The 20,385-nt window shown below is 47.8% G+C and overlaps 1 protein-coding gene across 5 annotated transcripts in view; it reads right to left on the bottom strand.

Moving 5' to 3' along the window:
* Positions 1-20,161, bottom strand: part of PARVB (parvin beta) — a 120,779-nt gene extending 100,618 nt beyond the window's left edge. The window contains exon 1 of one of the 5 annotated variants that reach the window (XM_008165976.4): positions 19,731-20,161. In XM_008165976.4, the coding sequence (XP_008164198.1) occupies positions 19,731-19,845 (115 nt within the window). In that variant the 5' untranslated portion in view covers positions 19,846-20,161. The remainder of the gene's footprint in view (positions 1-19,730) is intronic. The other 4 variants (XM_065583643.1, XM_008165978.4, XM_065583614.1 and 1 more) reach the window with 4 other exon arrangements.
* Positions 20,162-20,385: the final 224 nt, after the last annotated feature.

Here is a 20,385-nt window from a genome sequence, read left to right as displayed (position 1 = left end):
TATTGAATAAGCCCTCTGTACTCCAACAGTACTGAGCTGTGAATAACTTGAATAAAATTTACATTAATAAAGAGCCCTGAAATGGTACAATCCATAAAAAGTACTGAAGTAGGCATGATTTCATGCATTGCAGATATAGTCCAGCCTAAACCACCACAAGTCAACCACCACAAAGGAACTGAGCAATCTATAAAATGCCTTTTCCCCTCCAACAATATTTTTAAAAACAGTTGTGAAAACTGATTTTCTGTAAATTAAGTATTTTGATAACTATTTTGCTAATGTTTTTGAAAAAAAAATTAGTGAAAACTTAAAAAAAACCTATTTCAAAACACTTTGAAATGAAAACAACTTCAGTATTTCAATTTTTTTTAAATGTTTCTTGTTTTTCAACCTGTCTAATAAAGATGCAGAGCTATTCTGCTGACTCTTGCTGCTGCCAGATCAGGTGAAAGTTTTTAGCTACAAGCCAAGATATCATATAAAAAAATCCACCATTTCTCTCAGCGGTATTGTCCACACTTAAAAGCTTTTGCTAGTATAGCTTAGACAAGTTCCCTGAATGAAATAAACTATACTGGCAAAAAAATTATTTTGCCGGTATAACTGCATCTACAGCATTGCTAGGGTTGCCAGGTGTCTGGTTTTCAACCGGAACACCCAGTTGAAAAGGGATCCTAGCAGCTCCAGGTAGCACCACTGACCAGGCCATTAAAAGTCCGGTTGGCGCAGGGCTGGCAGGCTCCCTACCTGGCTCCCCAAGGCTCCCCGGAAGCAGCAATGTGTCCCTCAGCTCCTAGGCGGAGTCACGGTCAGGGTGGCTCCATGCACTCCCCCCCATCCCAAGCACCAGCTCCACAGCTCCTATTGGCCAGGAACCACAGCCAATGGGAGCTGTGAGGGCAGTGTCTCCAAATGAGGGCAGTGCGCAAAGCAGCCTGGCCACACCTCCACCTAGGAGCTGCTCCTTCCATGGACTCGGGAGCCACCCGAGGTAAGCACCTCCTGGAGCCCACACTGCCTCCCATGCCCCAACCCCCTGCCCCAACCCTGAGCCGCCACCCACACCCAAAATCCCTCCTGGAGCCCACACCCCGAAGCCCCTCCCATGCCTCAACCCCCTGCCCCAGCTCGGAACCCCCTCCCACATTCCAAACCCTTTGGCCTCAGCCCAGAGCCCCCTCTTGTACCTCAAGTCCTTCATATCCAGCCCCATCCCAGAGCCTGCACCCCCAACCAGAGCCTTCACCCCCTCCCACACTCCACCCACCTGGCCCAGCCTGGTGAAAATGAGCAAGTGAGTGAGGGTGGGGGAATGGAGTAAGCGGGGGACAGGGCTGCTGGGCAGGGGCGGGATCTCGGGTAAGGGTGTTAGGGTTTGTGCGATTAGAAAGTTGGCAACTCTAAACATTGCGAGCATAGCTACATCATTTAAAAAAAGCAACAACAACAAAAATACACTCCTAACTAACTGACACTGCTATGCCAGCAAAACTTTTAAGTATAGACCTGGCCCAATGCAGAGGGAACTAGTGGCAGGGGCAGAGGGGCCCTGCAGGGGAGAATCCTATGAACAGCCAAGCTCAGAAGCAAATTCATGTTTGTTGTTATTTACGGAAACACTAGGAAGGGAAATAAGTTGGACTCAGTCCAGTGTGTATCCAGCAAGGCAGGACTGTCACCTGCCTCCATATAGGTACATGTTAGAATTATACTTTTAAAATGATACAACATAAAACATGTAAATTCTGCTTCTAAAAACAATCAGTTCTGCTTAACCAGCTTTCATTCCACCATTGATCTACTTATTTAACTTCACATAGACATGAGCAGCAGTGATGGTGCATAAATAGATCATAACAGCTAACCAAGTGCAGACCAAAGATTCTGTGCTGTCTCTCTCTCTTTTTGTGAATATATCACCCTTTCATATGCAGATCAACTAGAAATCAGTGTTTCCAACTCTGACACTGAAAGCTGCGTGCCGCTCTTCCATCACCTCAGAATACCTCGCTGGGCATACATGAATAATAAACTACACTTGGCTCTTACAGTGCTTTTCATCCACAGATCTCATGAGAGGAGTTTACTAGAAGTGAACTAAGTATCATTCTCCCTGCTTTATACAGAAGGAAAACAAAGCACGGAGAGGTGAAGTGCTGTCACAAGGCAGGTTGGTGCCAGAGCCAGGGACAGAACTCAGGTTTCAAGGTTCCCAGTCTAGTGCTCTATCCACTAAGACCCATTGGCATCGCCAATGCTTTTCTTAAGTAGCTATTGCACAAATAGCTGGGTTATCTAATACACAACATTGGTGAAATATGGCATTTAATACCTAGAATGTTTTCCACTTTATTATTAATTTGCTCTTTATTTAGGAATACCAGTGCTGCAGACCCATTGGTTGAAATGATGTAAGAATTGTCTGTTCTGTTCTTCCACTTAAAGTTGCATTTCATGGCTATGGCATTTCAACTGTATTGAAGCTGTGAAATATGATCCTCCAAACTGGCCCTGAGGTTTGCGATCATTTGTCAGAAATGTCACTGCAGAGCCTTGTGGCAAGAGTTTTTACTCATTATTTTTCCACATAGCACACAATGGTGGACAAGAGTGGAAGAACTTAGAAACAGGAGGAGAGGAGCAAACATCCGGCCAGGCAGGAAACAAAAGGGACATAGAATGCCTTGTTAACAAGATAAGGAGGATACAAGAAGAGCTACGGTATTAGTTGTTTCCTGCTATGGAACGTGGCTCTATGGAAAACGGATGGGAGGGACTCCCACAGTAATCAACAAGAGAGAAGAGCCAGTTCACAGACACAGAAAGGCAGAGCATCATTGAGGAAGAGGCTCAGAATCACTGTTGTAGCTAGGGAAGGGCTCAATCCTGCAGCTCTTACTCGTAAAAGTAGCACCTCCTTATCCAAGCAGTCCTCTTACCTTCAATGGGGCTCCTTGCATGAACAAGGATTGTGGGATCAGGGCCCTACTTATTTTTCCCCCCTTTACACTGATGAATTCGTTGTCACCTACATTTAAACACAAGCTTCCAAATTACACACAATATGATCCCTTCACATCGTGAGTGACGTTAAACAGCAAGATCTAACACTGGTCTCTGGTAACCGTCTAAACACACAGAACACCCCACGCCAAGACACCATACGCAGTGCTTAGTGAAACCCTGTCTCAAGCGCCACCTCCAGGATTTGCAAGAAACAGGTTAACTCAAGAGGTTTCCAGTTGGGCAAGAAATACCACAATAGTGCCCAGCCTCTTGCAGTTATTTGGCACTCTGTAACCTGGTCATAAAATGAAGAAGACACACATCAGACTAAAAGCTACAGCCAAGGCAGCAGCCATGCAGGATTCCATGCACCATCCCAGTGCATGCCTCAACCCTGATGCCTAACGTCTCCAGGGCTGAGCTATCAGCTTAGCCTTGGCCCTACTTTGGACATAGCTGCACGAGTGCAAACCTCTGGCATAGACAGTCAACACCACTATAAGTTACCCCTGCTTGAAATCTGGAGACCAGCAATGGCTGTAGCCAGGGCAAATCCCCAGAGCAGACAAGACTGCCACCAAGAATGCCAATTGTAATGAAATGTGAAGTACTGGCCTGCTACGTTTTGGCAACGGAAGAAGTTCACCAGCTGAACTAGTTGAACAACTCCTTTAAATGATCAGTTGAGGTCCAGGCCCAGGTTTTGGGGACGCAAACACCCGCCAGAGCACAATTTAAGCATCTGAACTATCTGAAGCATATGAACTCTTGCTGAAAAAGGGATTTTCCTGCTGGTTACTCAGGTCAGGTCTACACTACAGACCTATAGTGGTATACAGGGCCAGCTCCAGGCACCAGCTCAGCAAGCAGGTGCTTGGGGCAGCCAAAGGGAAGGGGCGGCACGTCGGGCTCTTCGGCAGCAATTTGGTGGCGGGCCCTCGGTCCGTCTCGGAGGGAAGGACCTGCGGCCGAATTGCCACCAAGGAATGAAGCGGCGGTAGAGCTGCCACCGATTGCGACTTCCCCCCCCGCCACTTGGGGCAACAAAAACCCTGGAGCCGGCCCTGCTGGTATAACTAAGTCACCCAGGGGTGTGAAAAATCCAGACCCCTGAGCAACACAGTTATACTGACCTGACTCCCCGGGCAAACAGCGCTATGTTGACAGAAGATCTTCTCCCATTGGCATAAGAGCATCTTCACTTAAACACGACAGTCGATGCAGCTGCACCAATGCGTAGATCTTCCCTCAGAAGTCATTCTCTCAATCAGCATTACGCTCAGCAAGGTTCAGGGGAAGAACGTTAGGGTTTTTGTTTTGTTTTAAATAGTGAATCATTTCATGCCATGGGAAGCAAAATGGTGCTCATTCTGTAACAGAACGTTGTTAAATAGAGAGATCTGGTTGTTATATTACTGTATAGTTTCTCCAACAAAAGATAGCTGTTGGAATTACGATTGTATTGTCTCTGATATTTACATAGCAAAGATCTGTTAATTCCTAAATAAATAAAGAGTTTTAAAAGATAGTGGATCATTTAGTGTAAGTTTGTAGACTCAATCACCAGCCATGGAAAGATAACCAGCCACACACAAAAAAAAGAACAGGAGTACTTGTGGCACCTTAGAGACTAACAAATTTATTAGAGCATAAGCTTTCGTGGACTACAGCCCACTGCATCCGAAGAAGTGGGCTGTAGTCCACGAAAGCTTATGCTCTAATAAATGTGTTAGTCTCTAAGGTGCCACAAGTACTCCTGTTCTTCTTTTTGCGGATACAGACTAACACGGCTGCTACTCTGAAGCCACACACAGATCAGTTCATAGCCCTTACCTAGGGACTCTATTTATTGTTCAACACAACAAAAGAAATGCTGAGTGACACAGAAAAACAACAGTCCTATTCTCAAACCAGATTGTGGGGGTCCCTGGCAGTTTAGGCTATGTCTACACTGCAATTACAAACCTGCAGCTGTCAGCTGACTCCGGCTCATGGGGCTCGGGCTAAGGGACTGTTTAATTGTTGTGTAGATATTCGGGCTCGGTCTAGAGCCTGGGCTCTGGGACCCTGCGAAGGGAGAGGATCCCAGAGCTCAGTCTCCAGGCCAAGCCTGAATGTCTACACACAACTGAACAGCCCAAATCAGCTGACAGGGGCCAGCCACAGGTGGTTAATTGCAGTGTAGACACCTTTAGCGGTCAGCGCCTCCACCCAGCCAATACTCTCATCACCTCCCAGGCTTCAGCTGCATTTCCAGGAGAGTCTTCTCCCTGCCCTCTCATGAGCTGCAGCTTTCAGCTGCATCCCCTCGCTGGTAATCATTAGGCCCAATCACCTGACACTGCCAAGCGGGTTGGATGATTCCTAGCACCTGCCTGCCAGGCTCCTCTTCCAGCACAGGGCTGGCTGATCTCTGGCCTCCTGGGCCCTTTAAGGGGCAGACCACCCTATTACATTTGCATTGAGGGATTTAGATGGGGGACCAGTAACATGCTATGACTGAGTCAGTTTCTCCTGTTGCGGTGAGAAGCCAGCAAAGTAAGAGATCACTAAGATGAGAATCTCTCGGTGGGGTACCTCTGGCCAGCCAGGCTGTGTGGCACAGGTGATGGTAGGATTAGAAATATGGAGTTAGCCCGTGGTGTCAGAGGCCAGGAAGTGTCAAAGTTGAGTGCAGTCTTCTCTCTTTTAGAAAGCGAGCATCTTAAAATTGAGAGAGGGTGGATGAAAGGGTTTGTACCCTGGGACATGGGAGGGGGCGGGGAGAGCAGGTCTTGAATTCTTCTCTCTGCTAATTACACAACAACCGGATTGGCAGTGTCCTCAGGATGCAGCGAGCATGGCAGTGAGTGATGATGTTGCTGTTCCTCTCCATTTGATCACAGTGGCAGGGTGACTAAAGGGGTGGGGGGGAGGAGACACAGTGATTGCAGTGACGAGGGGGATTCTTGTTTTGAGAGGGATGGCCTTGTAGGATGCAAGAGATGTGAGTAGTGTGAAGTAGTGAATAGGTGGTAGGCTAGGAAAGGTTTTTTGGTTTAACCTCTTTTGCAGCCTGCCTTGGGAGTCACTATTTGGATACCTGCGTCCCTTCGATGGCCACCGTCAAGTGGCCAAGAGGGTGGATCAACACTGCCATTGGCTGGGAATATTGATACCCACTACAGTTGCTGGGGTCTGGATTCCTTGATCCTGTGGTAGTTGCCCAGAGGGAGAGACAAGGTAATAATAAGTTTGTATGGAGTCTGTGTAAGCACAAGATGTTTAATTTCTGTTCTGTTGGTGTCACCTCCTCAAGAGATGGAGTTGCTGGGAGATAAGGATCCCGGCCTTCCGTTCATGATGATTAACACATGGCTGATGAGAAATAAAACACCAGCCTTCTAGGATTTAATAAAAGCTGACACCTCTGACTTTGTACTACCAAAGTCAGGTTGGAAGACACTACTGGACCAGTCTTGACACAGTTGTCATCAGCTGGGTATTCGTTAGGTCATAAACCAAGAAGTGCATTGGGGGGGAAATCAACAGGAAGGTGGTGTGACTCTGCTGACTGCATCTAGCCTGAAGAGTAAGAGAGCTCCCTCTCCAAAACTGGATCTGACTGTGTGTGTCCAGCTAGCATGCAATTCCCAGGATAGGATTAAGATGGGACTAGTTTTAGTGTATTGCTCGACTTGGCAGGGCAGCGGAGCTTTTCATGAGCTGACTAAATTCCTCACCTCAGTGGCACTGGAAACAGAGATTGTTCTCGGCAACCTCAATCTGCATGTTGATGATGGATCTTCTGAGGCAACTCAGGATTTCCTGGCCATTATAATGACCATAGGCCTATCCCAGATCGTTACTTGCTCAACTCACACAGCCGGTTACAAATTGGACCAGTTTTTTGGTTTGGGATCGGAGGTTAGGCAATTGGACCTTAAACCTGTGTCCAACCATTACCTCCTACACTTTGAAGTTGGGGCTCTCTGTCCTGCCAGGACAAGGAACCTGTTTTGATTGTTCACCCTCAGAGATTAATGGAATCCCAAAAGTTCCAGAGTGTTCCTCCAAAAAGCAATCCCTTGATGGTTTGCTCTTTTGTCCTTCACCACTGGTGAGGTGGCCCCGAAGTGCCCTCTTCACCAGCTCTATTCTCACCTCACCCTTGTTTACGGGACAAGTGATGAGAGACATCAGCTTTTTGCCACCTGCGTCTGGTCATTTCGTTCAGATGTGGACTTTGAACAGCTATCCATTCTTTTGTCACCTCAGGATTAGATGACTGCAATGTGCCCCCTATGTGGGCTACACATTAATCAACACTCCATCTGAAGACCAACGGGCAGGCAGGTTAGATCCCAGAGCACTGGTTAATGACCTACAAAGTGCTAAATGCCTGGGATTGGCCTATCTGAGGGACCGCCTCTCTCCCTGTGCCATACTGTCACAGCTGCTGGCAGCAGGAGTGCTAGAGCTGGATCCCCCTTGTTATAAAAGAGAGAGGACAGCTAGCAGAGTGTTCTCTCCAAGGGCTGTGGGTCTGTGGAATGCCCCATACACACACTTTTGGTCCAGAATAGCCTGAATTTGGTACCCTTCAAGGTAGGCTGCAAAAGCCATCTGTTTGAGAGGGTTTGCGGAGAGGGCTGAGAGTATGCTCACACAATGACAAAAGGAGAGAAAAGGAGTTTTTGTAGGTGGCTGGCTGAGTTCCTGTTGAAATTCTTACTTTAACGCTCCTGGGATTTCAATGTATTATTAATGAGGTGTTAAGGTGCCTAAAGCCTCGGCTAGGCATCTTTTCAAATAATTTAATCTAAATTAAATAAACAAACTCTAGCTAATCGCAGAGCAGCAGCAGGAATTAAGCTTAGTACAGAACATCAGTGCATTGGGAGTTAAAGGAGTGTAATTTTTTGGTACACCCTGTCTCCCGTTCAGGCATTGTAGGATCAAATTAATATAGATTTGGCGGCTCCGGAGCTCCCACCAAAACAGCTGTGAGGCAATCTTGATCAAACTTGGCTATGAAGTTCTGCTTCCATCCATTCTTCCATGTAGAAGCAGTCCAATGGAGCAATCCTAGCCTGAAAATCCTTGACAGAACTTTGATGTGGAGGGATTGGATGGACAGCGGAATGACTGTGTCGCAGCTAATTGACAATGATAACTCTCTATATGCAGCCGAAGAAGTGGGCTGTAGTCCACGAAAGCTTATGCTCTAATAAATTTGTTAGTCTCTAAGGTGCCACAAGTACTCCTGTTCTTTTTGCTGGATACAGACTAACACGGCTGCTACTCTGAAACCAATGATAACTTTAAACCATTTGTAGATCTTTGGCAACAATTTGATTTGCCCTGCTCCAGATCATGGACATATCTCCAGTTAAAGCATATACTTATGAATATATTTGGACCAGATGCATTGGGAACTCCAGAAATTCTATGGTTTTGGAGGAAACTTCGCAGATTTACTCAGCCAACAGTATCATTTTATGATTTCCTGGTCCAAAAAACTCTGCCAAAGACTGTATGCAAAGCTTGTCTCTCTCACTAACAGAATTTGGGCCAATAGAAAAAATATTGCCTCACCCATCTTGCCTCTGCTAAAAATTGATAGTTTCAGAGATGCTTGGAATAGAGATTTGTATATACAATTATCTCTGACCCAATGGAATACAATTGTATCTAATGTTCAAAAACCAACTACAGACCCCAAGACTACAGTTTATTCACCAAAAGACACTTTTTCTAATATACTATTCCCAATACAGGATATTGGTAATGGGCCTCATTAATGCTGACCACTGCTGGATAACTCCATTGGTGTTACACTAGCTCATATGTTTTGGGAGTGTCCCTGTATCAAGAATTTCTAGTACGAGGTGGGTCAAAGGACCAATTTGATATTGGATGGCTAAGTTGAGCTCTCCCCCCTTAAGTTTCATTCTTGGATATGTTCCTGGTGCCTGGAGATTCCCTGGGTAGGGGGTGGGTCCAATGTGCAGTTTTGATCACTAAAAAAATTAATCCGGCAAAAATGGAAAAGTCAATCCCAACCAAATACTGATGCCTGGCTTAGGTATGTCACTTTCCCTCCCCTCCCTTTATCCTAACCCTCTTTATTTACCTTGTATATGATGACAAATCTAGTATTTTGGTATATTTGTTGTATTTGGAAAAACAAACAATTAATTAAACAGAGTAAATTTTTGCAGCATATCTACTCAGCTACACTTTCCGGAGTCTACATGACAGATACTGTAAAAAAACCAAGGCCCACTTTTACAAACCATATTCCACATAATCTATTCAAATAAAAAAAGATGAAGTTAGTTTTCTAGTGGGTCCAATCTGGCCATCCTCTTGATTGCAATGGCACTACTTCACAGGGTAGTGAAGTAGCACCTAGCATGTTGAAAGATAGTGACATGAGGCCTTGTGGACCTGATTCGGAAAACTTTATTCCATACTCACACAACTAGTCCCATTGATTTCAAAGAGATTGAGGAACTCTCGCCCCGTTGTTCACTTTGTTGATAAGCTCATTTATTTCTCAGGATTTCCCACCTCCCCGGCAATGAGAATGGAGAGGATAGTGGGAAAGTCTTTGCCTGGATGAGTCATAGGGTGCTTTAGACTTGGAAATGGATTTCAGTTTGTGTGGAGACCTATGCATCAAAATGAGCTACCCAGAGCAGTAAAGTGGCTATAGGGTGCATTAGTCAGTGGATACACAGCTGTTTATCCTGCTGATCCGCCTGTATGTGAACATATGGATATTGCTTTGCCACCATCTATTTCTACCTAATTGACAGAGCACTATTGATCCAGGCTATATCTTCTCTTTCATTGGTCCTGCACTGTCAGCAGGGGGAAACCAGCAGCTGTCAACTGTGCACCAAGCCACTGGCTGCTCAGTCTCCATGCTACATTGGAGCCCAGATCTCAAGGACCTTACCTTAACCTCCACTGGGTATGTCATTGTTGGTATCCATCAAAACCGTAACATTATTTAGATGCAGTTACATTAATTGTGTCTTCTGCAGCACTTACAACCCTCTCCCCACCTTTCCCTGATTACATGCTAAATCATAAATTGCGCTTTTTCTGTAACAAGTTCCTTCACCCTATACACTTTCATTTGGAAATAGCACTTAGTAATTAAGGCTGATGTATTTCTCTCACCCACTCCCCATACAGGCATTATATATAGCTACAAATAGTCAGACACCTGCTGCTCAAATCTTTCCCACAATCTCTGGCTAGGGAAAAAAGCTTCGCAAGAACAAAAGAAATGAAGATTGCAATGAAACACTCTCCTTCTTTATTTCCACATAGGAATGTCACTCCAATTTGACTGACAGGTGTTGGGGGAAGTTAAAAGCTGAAGACAACAGCTTTATCTTGCACCGCATCTTTTATATGATCTGAGTGAAGCTAAAGGCCCATCTAGCCTGCAAATTCAACTGCACTGGGGAACTTGGTTACACCACGTTCCTGATGTCGTTAAACCATGTTTTGGTTTTACATACAGATGGGTCCAAAACAAGTTCCTGAATCATGTTACTAGTTTCTATTTCAGCATGGGACTGAACCACATTTCTGTATAATATACACCAAGACCAAACTGCGTCATGGCACTACCATGTTACATGGAGGTTTGTCAGTACAGTACTTCCTACAGTGTAGATTTGATACAGATAAAGGAAAAGGAGAAAAGTAGTTTCTGACTGAAGTAGGGAGCTGCACAAAGGGAGCAAGGGTATGTGACATTATTTTTAAAGTCAGGAACACCTAATGAACGAGAGAGAGAGAAGATTATATATTTATTTATTTATTTATTTGCTCTACAGCCTTAGCTAACATCCAGCAGGCTTGAAGCTCATGTACTAAGCTCCAGAAGTCCCAGGATCGATCCCGCCCGCTGATGACCGGGGTCTGTCAGCGTTACATATGCAGACCCAGATTTTGAGACCTGTGACAGTGTGGGAGGGGGCATTAATAAGGGATATTTTATTTTGCTGCTGCCAAGAGTTCTTTAAGCAACAGCCTCTTGGCAGTGAGTAGTGTGAGGCCTGGTCTACACTAGGCGTTTATGTCAAAGTTAGCGCCGTTACATCGAATTAACCCTGCACCCGTGCACACTGCGATGCTATTTAGTTCGACATAGAGGTCTCTTTAATTCGACTTCTGTACTCCTCCCCGACGAGGAGAGTAGCGCTAAATTCGACATGGCCATGTCGAATTAGGCTAGGTGTGGATGGAAATCGACGCTAATAGCTCCGGGAGCTATCCCACAGTGCACCACTCTGTTGACGCACTGGACAGCAGTGCGAGCTCGGATGCTCTGACCAGCCACACAGGAAAAGCCCCGAGAAAATTTGAATTTGAATTCCTTTTCCTGTCTGGCCAGTTTGAATCTCATTTCCTGTCTGGACATCGTGGCGAGCACAGCAGCACTGGCAACGATGCAGAGCTCTCCAGCAGTGATGGCCGTGCAGTCTGTGAATAGAAAGAGGGCCCCAGCATGGACTGATCGGGAAGTCTTGGATCTCATCGCTGTGTGGGGCGACGAGTCCGTGCTTTCCGAGCTGCGATCCAAAAGAAGGAATGCAAAGATCTACGAGAAGATCTCTAAAGACATGTCAGAGAGAGAATACAGCCGGGATGCAACGCAGTGCCGCGTGAAAATCAACGAGCTGAGACAAGGCTACCAGAAGACCAAAGAGGCAAACGGACGCTCCGGATCCCATCCCCAGACATCCCGTTTCTACGAGGCACTGCATTCCATCCTCGGTGCGGCCGTCACCACTACCCCACCAGTGACCGTGGACTCTGAGGATGGGATAGTGTCCACGGCCGGTTCCTCAGACATGTTAGGGGACGGGGAAGATGAGGAAGGAGATGAGGAAGGCGAGGCAGTCGGCAGCGCTCACAACGCTGATTTCCCCGACAGCCAGGATCTCTTCATCACCCTTACAGAGATCCCCTACGAAGCGTCCCCAGCCGTTACCCCGGACACAGAATCTGGGGAAGGATCAGCCAGTAAGTGTTGTAAACATCTAAACATTTATTTTTAACAAAACAGGAATATTAACAATTAAAAGAATGGGTTGTTCATGATTAGTGTGCCCTAGGCGCTTAACGGTTTAGTCATGGGCAGTGCAAGTTTTGAAAAAAAATCTAGCAATGTCCGGTTTTCCGTGATTGTCCTGCACAAGCCGCTCTACTGTTTATTCCCTGCTACTGCAACTACAGTAATATGCGGTCTATATGTCCGGGGATAGAGCAGTAATCCTCCTGGGACATCTCGATGAAGCTCTCCTGGAGGTAATTTGAAAGCCGTTGCATGAGGTTCCTGGGGAGAGCGGCCTTATTGGGTCCTCCGAAGTACGATACGTTGCCGCGCCACGAGACTATCAAGTACTCGGGAATCATTGCTCTGCACAGCAGGGCGGCATACGGCCCTGGTCTTTGGAGGCTTTCCCGGAGCATTCTCTCTCTCTCGCTCTCAGAGATCCTCATCAGGGTGATGTCGCCCATGGTGACCTGCTTTGAATTAGGTAGGGGAATGTTAGTGTTGGGACTGCTTGCCCGTTCCTTTACAGAACTGTAACCGCTGGTTTGTAGCCACGCGGTGAAGGCGGGAGAGGGGCAGCCGAAAGGGATCGTTCCCGGGGACAGCCGCGAGGGGGTGGGACAGGGGCAGAGTTCCCGCTTGCCGGATTGCTGGCAGCAGGAACTGACATTGCTTTAAATGTGAAATGAGGCCAGTGGTAATATAAAAGTTTTAAACTGCCACAAGTGTACGGCTTACCATGTCTGCCTGCAACAGAAATTCCGTTGTGCTGCCCCGCTTCTCAAATGTGCTGTGCAAGACCCCAGGCACTGAATGCGAAGGCCGAGAATTCGACCTTGTGCTGAGTGCGCATGTGATAGGTGCTGTGCATGGTCTTGTTCACAGAGAAAGATTATGTTCTTTGTTCACAACTACATTTATCTTTCTGAGGAATTCACTCCCTTTTTCCCATTCCCACAGCCCCATCTGCGACTGTCTCACAACCTAGTCTGGCATCACACTCCCAGAGGCTAGCGCGGATTAGGCGTAGGAAGAAGAGGACACGGGAGGACATGTTCTCTGAGCTTATGGCCTGTTCCCAAGCCCAGGCAGCACAGCAGACCCAGTGGCGGGAGAACTTGACCCGAATGCACCAAGCAAACATGGATCGGGAGGAGAGGTGGCGGCAGGAAGACCAGCAGGCGACTCAAACGCTGCTTGGACTACTGAGGGAGCAAACGGACACGCTCCGGCGCCTTGTGGATGTTCTGCAGGAACGGAGGCAGGAGGACAGAGCCCCGCTGCAGTCCATCTCTAACCGCCCTCCCCCCGCCACCAAGTCCCATACCCACCTCACCCAAAGTGCAAAGAAGGAGAGGCGGCAGAGTCCCTGCTAACTCTCACTCCACCCCTGCAGAGAGCTCTAGTAGCAGAAGGCTCTCATTCCCCAAAATTTGAAAAGTTCTTCCCTTCCCGCCTGACACAAGCCCCCGTCCAAGTTTCACCTCCCAGTGCCATGTGTAGTTGATAATAAAAAATACGTTTCTGTTAACTACTGTTTCAATCATGTTCTTTTGGAGGAGGAGGGGAAAGGGGGTTGGTAATTGGACAGGACAGTCACCTTTGGCAGGGTACATAGTCGGGGGCAGGCACAGCAGCAGGGCACATACACAGTGCAATGATGCAGTGACTAGTTACCCTGGTTAGTCTGGGAGGTTGTTTTCATGTTATGTGGTGGGGGGTGGGTTGCTCTGTGACTTTGTGGCGGGGGAGGGCAGTTACAGATCTTAAGCGGCGGTCCTTAGGTAGGATCACAGAGCCACACAGCAGGGGATCTGTAACCGTCCTCCCCCTGCCACAAAGTCACATAGACCCCCCATACACACAGTCCCGATCAGGAGGGGTGACAGGCTCCGTTGAAACAACCATCCCACCGCAGCGGAGCCTGTCAATCCTTGAGTTTAGAAGCTGCATTCGCGTCACTACACTACACCCGCTCCGCACCACAGTCTGCGTCCCAGTTTTAAAAAATTCCCGCGAAAACAGTATTAAAGAAGACGGTGTGCTTTAACAAAGTAGAACTATTTTTATTTCGAAACGTGTGTTGGAAGGGGGGTGAAGGGGGTATGTAACTGGATAGGATAGTCAACATTAACTGGGTAAAGAAACGGGGGCAGGTTTAGCTTCTCAGTACACAAACTTTAAAGTCACAGGTTACCCTGCTCACTCAGGAACTTTGCTTTCAAAGCCTCCCGGATGCACAGCGCTTCCCGCTGGTCTCTTCTAATCGCCCGGCTGTCTGGCTGTGAGTAATCAGCAGCCAGGCTATTTTCCTCAACCTCCCACCCCGCCATAAAGGTCTCCCCCTTGCTCTCACAGAGATTGTGGAGCACACAGCAAGCTGCTATAACAATGGGGATATTGGTTTCGCTGAGATCACAGCGAGTCAGTAAGCTTCTCCATCTCCCCTTGAGACGGCCAAAAGCACACTCCACCACCATTCTGCACTTGCTCAGCCGGTAGTTGAAGAGTTCTTTTTCAGTGTCCAGGGCGCCAGTATAGGGCTTCATGAGCCAGGGCGTTAGCGGGTAGGCTGGGTCCCCGAGGATGACTATAGGCATCTCCACATCCCCAACAGTTATTTTGTGGTCCGGGAAGTAAATACCTTGTTGCAGCCGTCTAAACAGACCAGAGTTCCTGAAAACACGAGCGTCATGAACCTTGCCCGGCCATCCCACGTAGATGTTGGTAAAACGTCCCCTGTGGTCCACCAGTGCTTGCAGCACCATGGAAAAGTATCCCTTTCGGTTAATGTACTGGGTGGCCTGGTGGTCCGGTGCCAGGATAGGGATGTGAGTTCCATCTATGGCCCCACCGCAGTTTGGGAATCCCATCGCTGCGAAGCCATCTATGATCGCCTCCACGTTTCCCAGGGTCACTACCTTTGGCAGCAGTACATCAACGATTGCCTTCGCTACTTGCATCACAACAACCCCCACGGTAGATTTGCCCACCCCAAACTGGTTCGCGACTGACCGGTAGCTGTCTGGCGTTGCAAGCTTCCAGAGGGCTATGGCCACTCGCTTCTGTGCACTCAGTGCAGCTCGCAACCGGGTGTCACTGCGCTTCAGGGCAGGGGACAGCAACTCACAAAGTTCCAGGAAAGTTCCCTTCCGCATGCGAAAGTTTCGCAGCCACTGGGATTCATCCCAGACCTGCAGCACTATGCGGTCCCACCACTCAATGCTTGTTTCCCGTGCCCAGAATCGCCGTTCCACGGCATCAACATGACCCATTGCCACCGTGATGTCCTCGGCGCTGGGTCCCCTGCTTTCTGAGAGGTCTGTGCTACTCTCAGACTTCAGGACATCACCGCGGTGCCGTAGCCTCCTCGCCTGACTTTTCTGCATCTGCCTCAGGGAAACCTGTATGATAAGCTGCGAGGCGTTGAGAGCGGCCACAACTGCAGCGATGGTCGCAGCGGGCTCCATGCTCGCAGTGCTGTGGCGTCCGCACTGTCAATGACTGGAAAAGTGCGCGAACTGATTTCCCGCCGGCGCTTTCAGGGAGGGAGGGCGGGAGTGATGGACGGATGACGACAGTTACCCAAAAGCACCCTCGACACATTTTGTTACCCAGAAGGCATTGCCGGCTACACCCAGAATTCCAATGGGCAGAGGGGACTGCGGGAACTGTGGGATAGCTGACCACAGCGCACCGCTTCGAATGTCGACGCTTTCACCGTTAGTGTGGACGCACAAAGTCGAATTACTGTCCTTAGTGTGGACACACACGTTCGACTTTGCAATATCGATTCCAAAAATTCGATGCAAGTAAAATCGAACTACTCTCGTAGTGTAGACAAGGCCTTAGAGAGAGACTATTGGGCCCTCTGCTGGCCTGCTCTGGGAAAACATCCACCAACTATTGCCCCCACAGCCTTTTCCTTCAATAAACAACTATGAGATTGGGGAGCAATTTCCCACATTCCCAACCATAGAGGAAAGAGATTGACCACATACTTCTCATTTCAAGGGATGACACTCATTTTAGTCTCAAAGTTCCCTCTATTCCATGCCCTCTCACATTATTAATGAAAATTTAGACCAGAACTATCTAGAAACAAAGTACTGCCAATGTAGATGACCTCTCAAGGTCCCTCCCAGTCTTACATTTCCACGAGTCTGTGAATTCTGGCAACGTTATCTTGAGTCTCACAATTTGTGTGTGTAAATCCATAGTTCCTGGAGGTGTATCACTAGGGGAGAATCCCAGCTTTATTTTTATTTTTAAAAAGGCAGTTTCTAGGCCTGATGTTTGCAGAGCAAAGCTTGAAAATGTGCACCCAAAAGCCTCAAAACAAGGAGGCAAAGAAAAAGGACCCAACACTTAAAAAAAAAAAAATCCCATGATTTTTAAGCTAATTTCATGAATTGTTTAGATGCAATTCATGATTTTTAAATGCTTGGAGTCTACAATACTGGAATCATTAAACTAAGGTTACGGAGAAGGCTATTTATATTAAAGAAATGAAACCCACCATTTACTTTAAGTTTCCTGTATGTGCATTTTTGGGGGCTTTCATTTTGGATCCTTGTCACATACTGTATTTGGGCCTTGGCAGGTTGAAAGGAACAATTGGCTGATGTAGGGAAGAAGGCAGAAGAAGCTAAAGGAATGGAAGCCACTTTGCCTTACGGTGAATAACCTCCAAGCCCTCAAAGTCATAATGCTGGCCCTGCCAGAACATAAGCATGCAATAAACAAATTATTGGTAACTACATAGGTCTGTGGAAAATTGTTGTTTTTCATTTCCATTCATCCCATTTAAAGGAAAGAATCACAAATTTAGATTTCCTTCCCATCAAGAAAAGTAATACAACTCAAGCAGTTTCCCCTCTCAACACAAAAGACAAAAATTAAAATAAGAATTCTATAGCCAGTGGGAGCTGTGGCCACAACAGGAGTTGGCAAAATAATTGGCAAGCTCAGCAAAACACGTGTTTGGCCTCATATAAAAGTGACTGCGGCAGCGGATGTCCTGAAAAATACAATCCTACAATGTGGAAATTGTTTGTTTAAAAGTGATGCTGACAACCTATTTAGGCTCAGAGTCACCTTCAAAAACCAAAAACTTAGTTGTATATTTGAAAGTTTGGGGTCCCTTCCAAGAAATTAATTCCTCCATCCCCTTCTTTTGAAATTGACTTGTATCAGGGGACGTTGTTACTATATTTCTTCTGTACCTCAGAAATAGAATAGTGGGACAAAGTCTGAGACACTCTGGATTAAAAAAGTATACTAATCAAAGGAAATGGCTTTTCTTCTCCCGGGTTGTGGTTTGCTGTGACCTAGCAACATTTCCTTTGATCCAAGTTTGGATGCCAAACATTTATATTTAAAAAAAAAACAACTAAAGTTAATTGCTGTTCATAGAATAATTAAGTGTAATTAAAATGTACACAATTTCAATAGTTAACTGAAAGGAGTTTCAAATTAAGTGATTTATCCCCTTCTCCCTCACCTCCAATCTTAATCTAGACCAGAGCCAAGAATGTCTCTGATTAGCAAGAAGGTCAAAATTAAATTCAAACATAAGGAAATGACACTCAGATTTCCTGCTACCAGATATCAGTTGTTTGTGAGTAAGGATGATGATTATGAGGGATACTTCCTGTACAGGACTAGACATGCATTCAGAGTCAAAGAATCAAAGGAAAATTTAAGTTTAGTTTATAAAGAATTAAAACTAGTTCTACAAAATCTAATTGCAGTATCTTCTTGTTTGCATCATTTTAACTATACTGGTACAGTTAAAGCAGTATCACCACCCTGGGGGCTTGTCCACAGTTAAAATGTGACAGCAGCACAGCTGTAGCACTTCAGAATGGACACTACCTATGCTGATGGGAGGGGTTCTCCTGTTATCACCTCCCGGAAAGGCAGTAGCTAGGGCAAGGGAAGAATTCTTCTGTCAACCTAGCACTGTCTGCAAGGGGACTTAAGGTGACCTAGCTATATTGTTCAGAGGTGTGGATTTTTCACACCTTTGAGTGATGTAGTTAAAGGAAATTAAATTTCTAGTTTAGGCCAGGTCTTAGGCCTTGGCTACACTGGCGGTGTACAGCACTGCAACTTGCTGCGCTCAGGGGTGTGAAAAAACACCCCCCTGAACGCAGTGAGTACAGCGCTGTAAAGTGCCAGTGTAATCAGAGCCTGCAGCGCTGCACACTTGCTCGCAGCGCTGCAAGCTATTCCCCTCAGAGAGGTGGAGTATGTACAGCGCTGCGAGAGCTCTCTCGCAGCGCTGGCGGCACAACTACACTTGCACAGCAGCGCTGTGAAGTCCCGAGTGTAGCCAAGGCCTTAGTGTGGCTGAAATTTATACCAGCAAAACTCTGCTTTAGCTGGCATAGCTTATTCCAGGCCCTCGTCACCCCAAGAGAAATAAACTATACTGGTAAAAGTAGTTGTTTGAGCATTGGCCTGCTAAACCCAGGGTTGTGAGTTCAATCCTTGAGGGGGCCACTTAGGGATCTGGGGCAAAATCAGTACTTGGTCCTGCTAGTGAAGGCAGGGGACTGGACTCAATGACCTTTTGGGGTCCCTTCCAGTTCTATGAGATAGGTATAGGTGTATATAAATAGTGACCAATATAGCTATGCCAGCAAAACTTTATAGTGTAGACATGGCTTGGCTCCAGTACAACTGTGTCCACAGTAGGGCTACATTTACACTTAAGGCATAGTTGCAACACTGCAGTTGTGCCATGATAGCACTTCACTGTAGACACTCACTACAGCGAGGGAAGGGATTCCGTCACACCCCTAGCCAAAATAGTTACACCTGTAGCAAAACAGAACGTAGATCAGCCCTGAAAAACAACTGGCTGGATTTAAAGGATCTCTTGCCCTGTTTGCAACCTAAACACCACAGCATTCTGCTGGAGCAGTGGCTCTCAGTCTTTTTGCCATGATGAGCTCATTTTCCAACAGAAAAAAAGTTTCAGGCTTATCACTCCTAACTGCGAGCCCATGTGCAAGAGCATGGGAGCTGGGAAGTAAAACTAGACAGAAAAAAAGTGAAAGTGGCTCACCCTGCTTAAGGGAACAAGGAGTAAATAAAGGAAGAGCTTGTAGTAAGTAGTAAATGGGATGTTTCCAATATTCAGCAAGCTGGAGCGCCAGGGGTTTATAATGTGATACCAGTGCATTGCTCTGCAGCCTTTGACGTTAGTCCTGGCTAAACAAGGACCGGTCTTTAATGAGCGGTGCCCTCACAACCAATCTGGGTTGGACCCGCTCCCCCAAACCTCTCTGTGCTGCCCGGACGCCTGCCCCGCAACAGCGAGCGCTACCAGCGGCCAGGCTTCCTTTGCTGAGCACGGTCTCCACAGCCCACCCGGGAGGGCCAGGCCCCGGCACACCGCCCCTCGCCCCAGCAGGGCACCAAACCAGCCGAGGCTCAGCCGCCTGCGGGCTCTCGCTCCAGCTCCCCCCTTTTTCTCTGCCCCCCACTCATTCGCCCTCAAGCCCATGGAAATAACAAAGGGGGGGGGTTGTTCCATAGCTTCCTCCCTCCCCCCCTTTCCCTGGCCAGCGGCTAGGGGGAGCCAGCAGCAGCTGCTGCGAGTCACGTTGCTCTGATTCACTTTCTCCCCCCCCCGGCAACTCACCCTCCTTCGCTTTCTTCTTCCTCGCCAGGGTCCCGCCTAGCTTGCCCAGGAAAGACTCGTCCTTCTTCATCCTGTGGGGCCGCAGGGTGGGCGAGCGGAGGGGAGCAGAAGACATTGGGCTTGTCCCGGGGGATGGGCCGCGGGGCAGGAACGGGCTGAGAAGCTGGTTCTTGTCTGGCTGGGCTGGGAGAGCCACGGGGCAGGAACGGCGGGGGAAGCAGCGCAGAGCAGGGGAGGGCCGGGCGGCGTGTGTGTGTGAGAGAGCCCCACACACCGGGAAAGGGGCGGGCTGGGAGCTGCAGGGATCGGCCGCTTTCCAGCCTGTCACAGCGCCCTGCCCTGGCGTGGAAGTCCAGGGAAGCCCCCTCAGGGGCGACCCGCCCAGCACGGCAGTCAGCGGGCTCCCTCCCGCCGGCGCCGCCACCCCTACCCTGCTGGGGAGCAGCCCGGCTGCTTCTGGGGCGCGACCGGAGCCCTGGAGAAATGAAATCCTGCCGGGTGAAACACACCCGGGTGTGGAGTGTGGTTAAACCGCGCCTGTGTCAGCACCACACACACACTGATTGTAGGTTTGGGGTTGTGGTAGGGGGCTGACACACACAAAAATCCCACCCGTGCGCTGAACACCCCCCTTCCCCAAAAAGTCCTGTAAAGT

This window comes from Chrysemys picta, chromosome 1, assembly GCF_011386835.1.
Source record: "Chrysemys picta bellii isolate R12L10 chromosome 1, ASM1138683v2, whole genome shotgun sequence".
Lineage (NCBI taxonomy): Eukaryota > Metazoa > Chordata > Testudines > Emydidae > Chrysemys > Chrysemys picta.
This window is presented reverse-complemented; position numbering and strand designations above follow the sequence as displayed.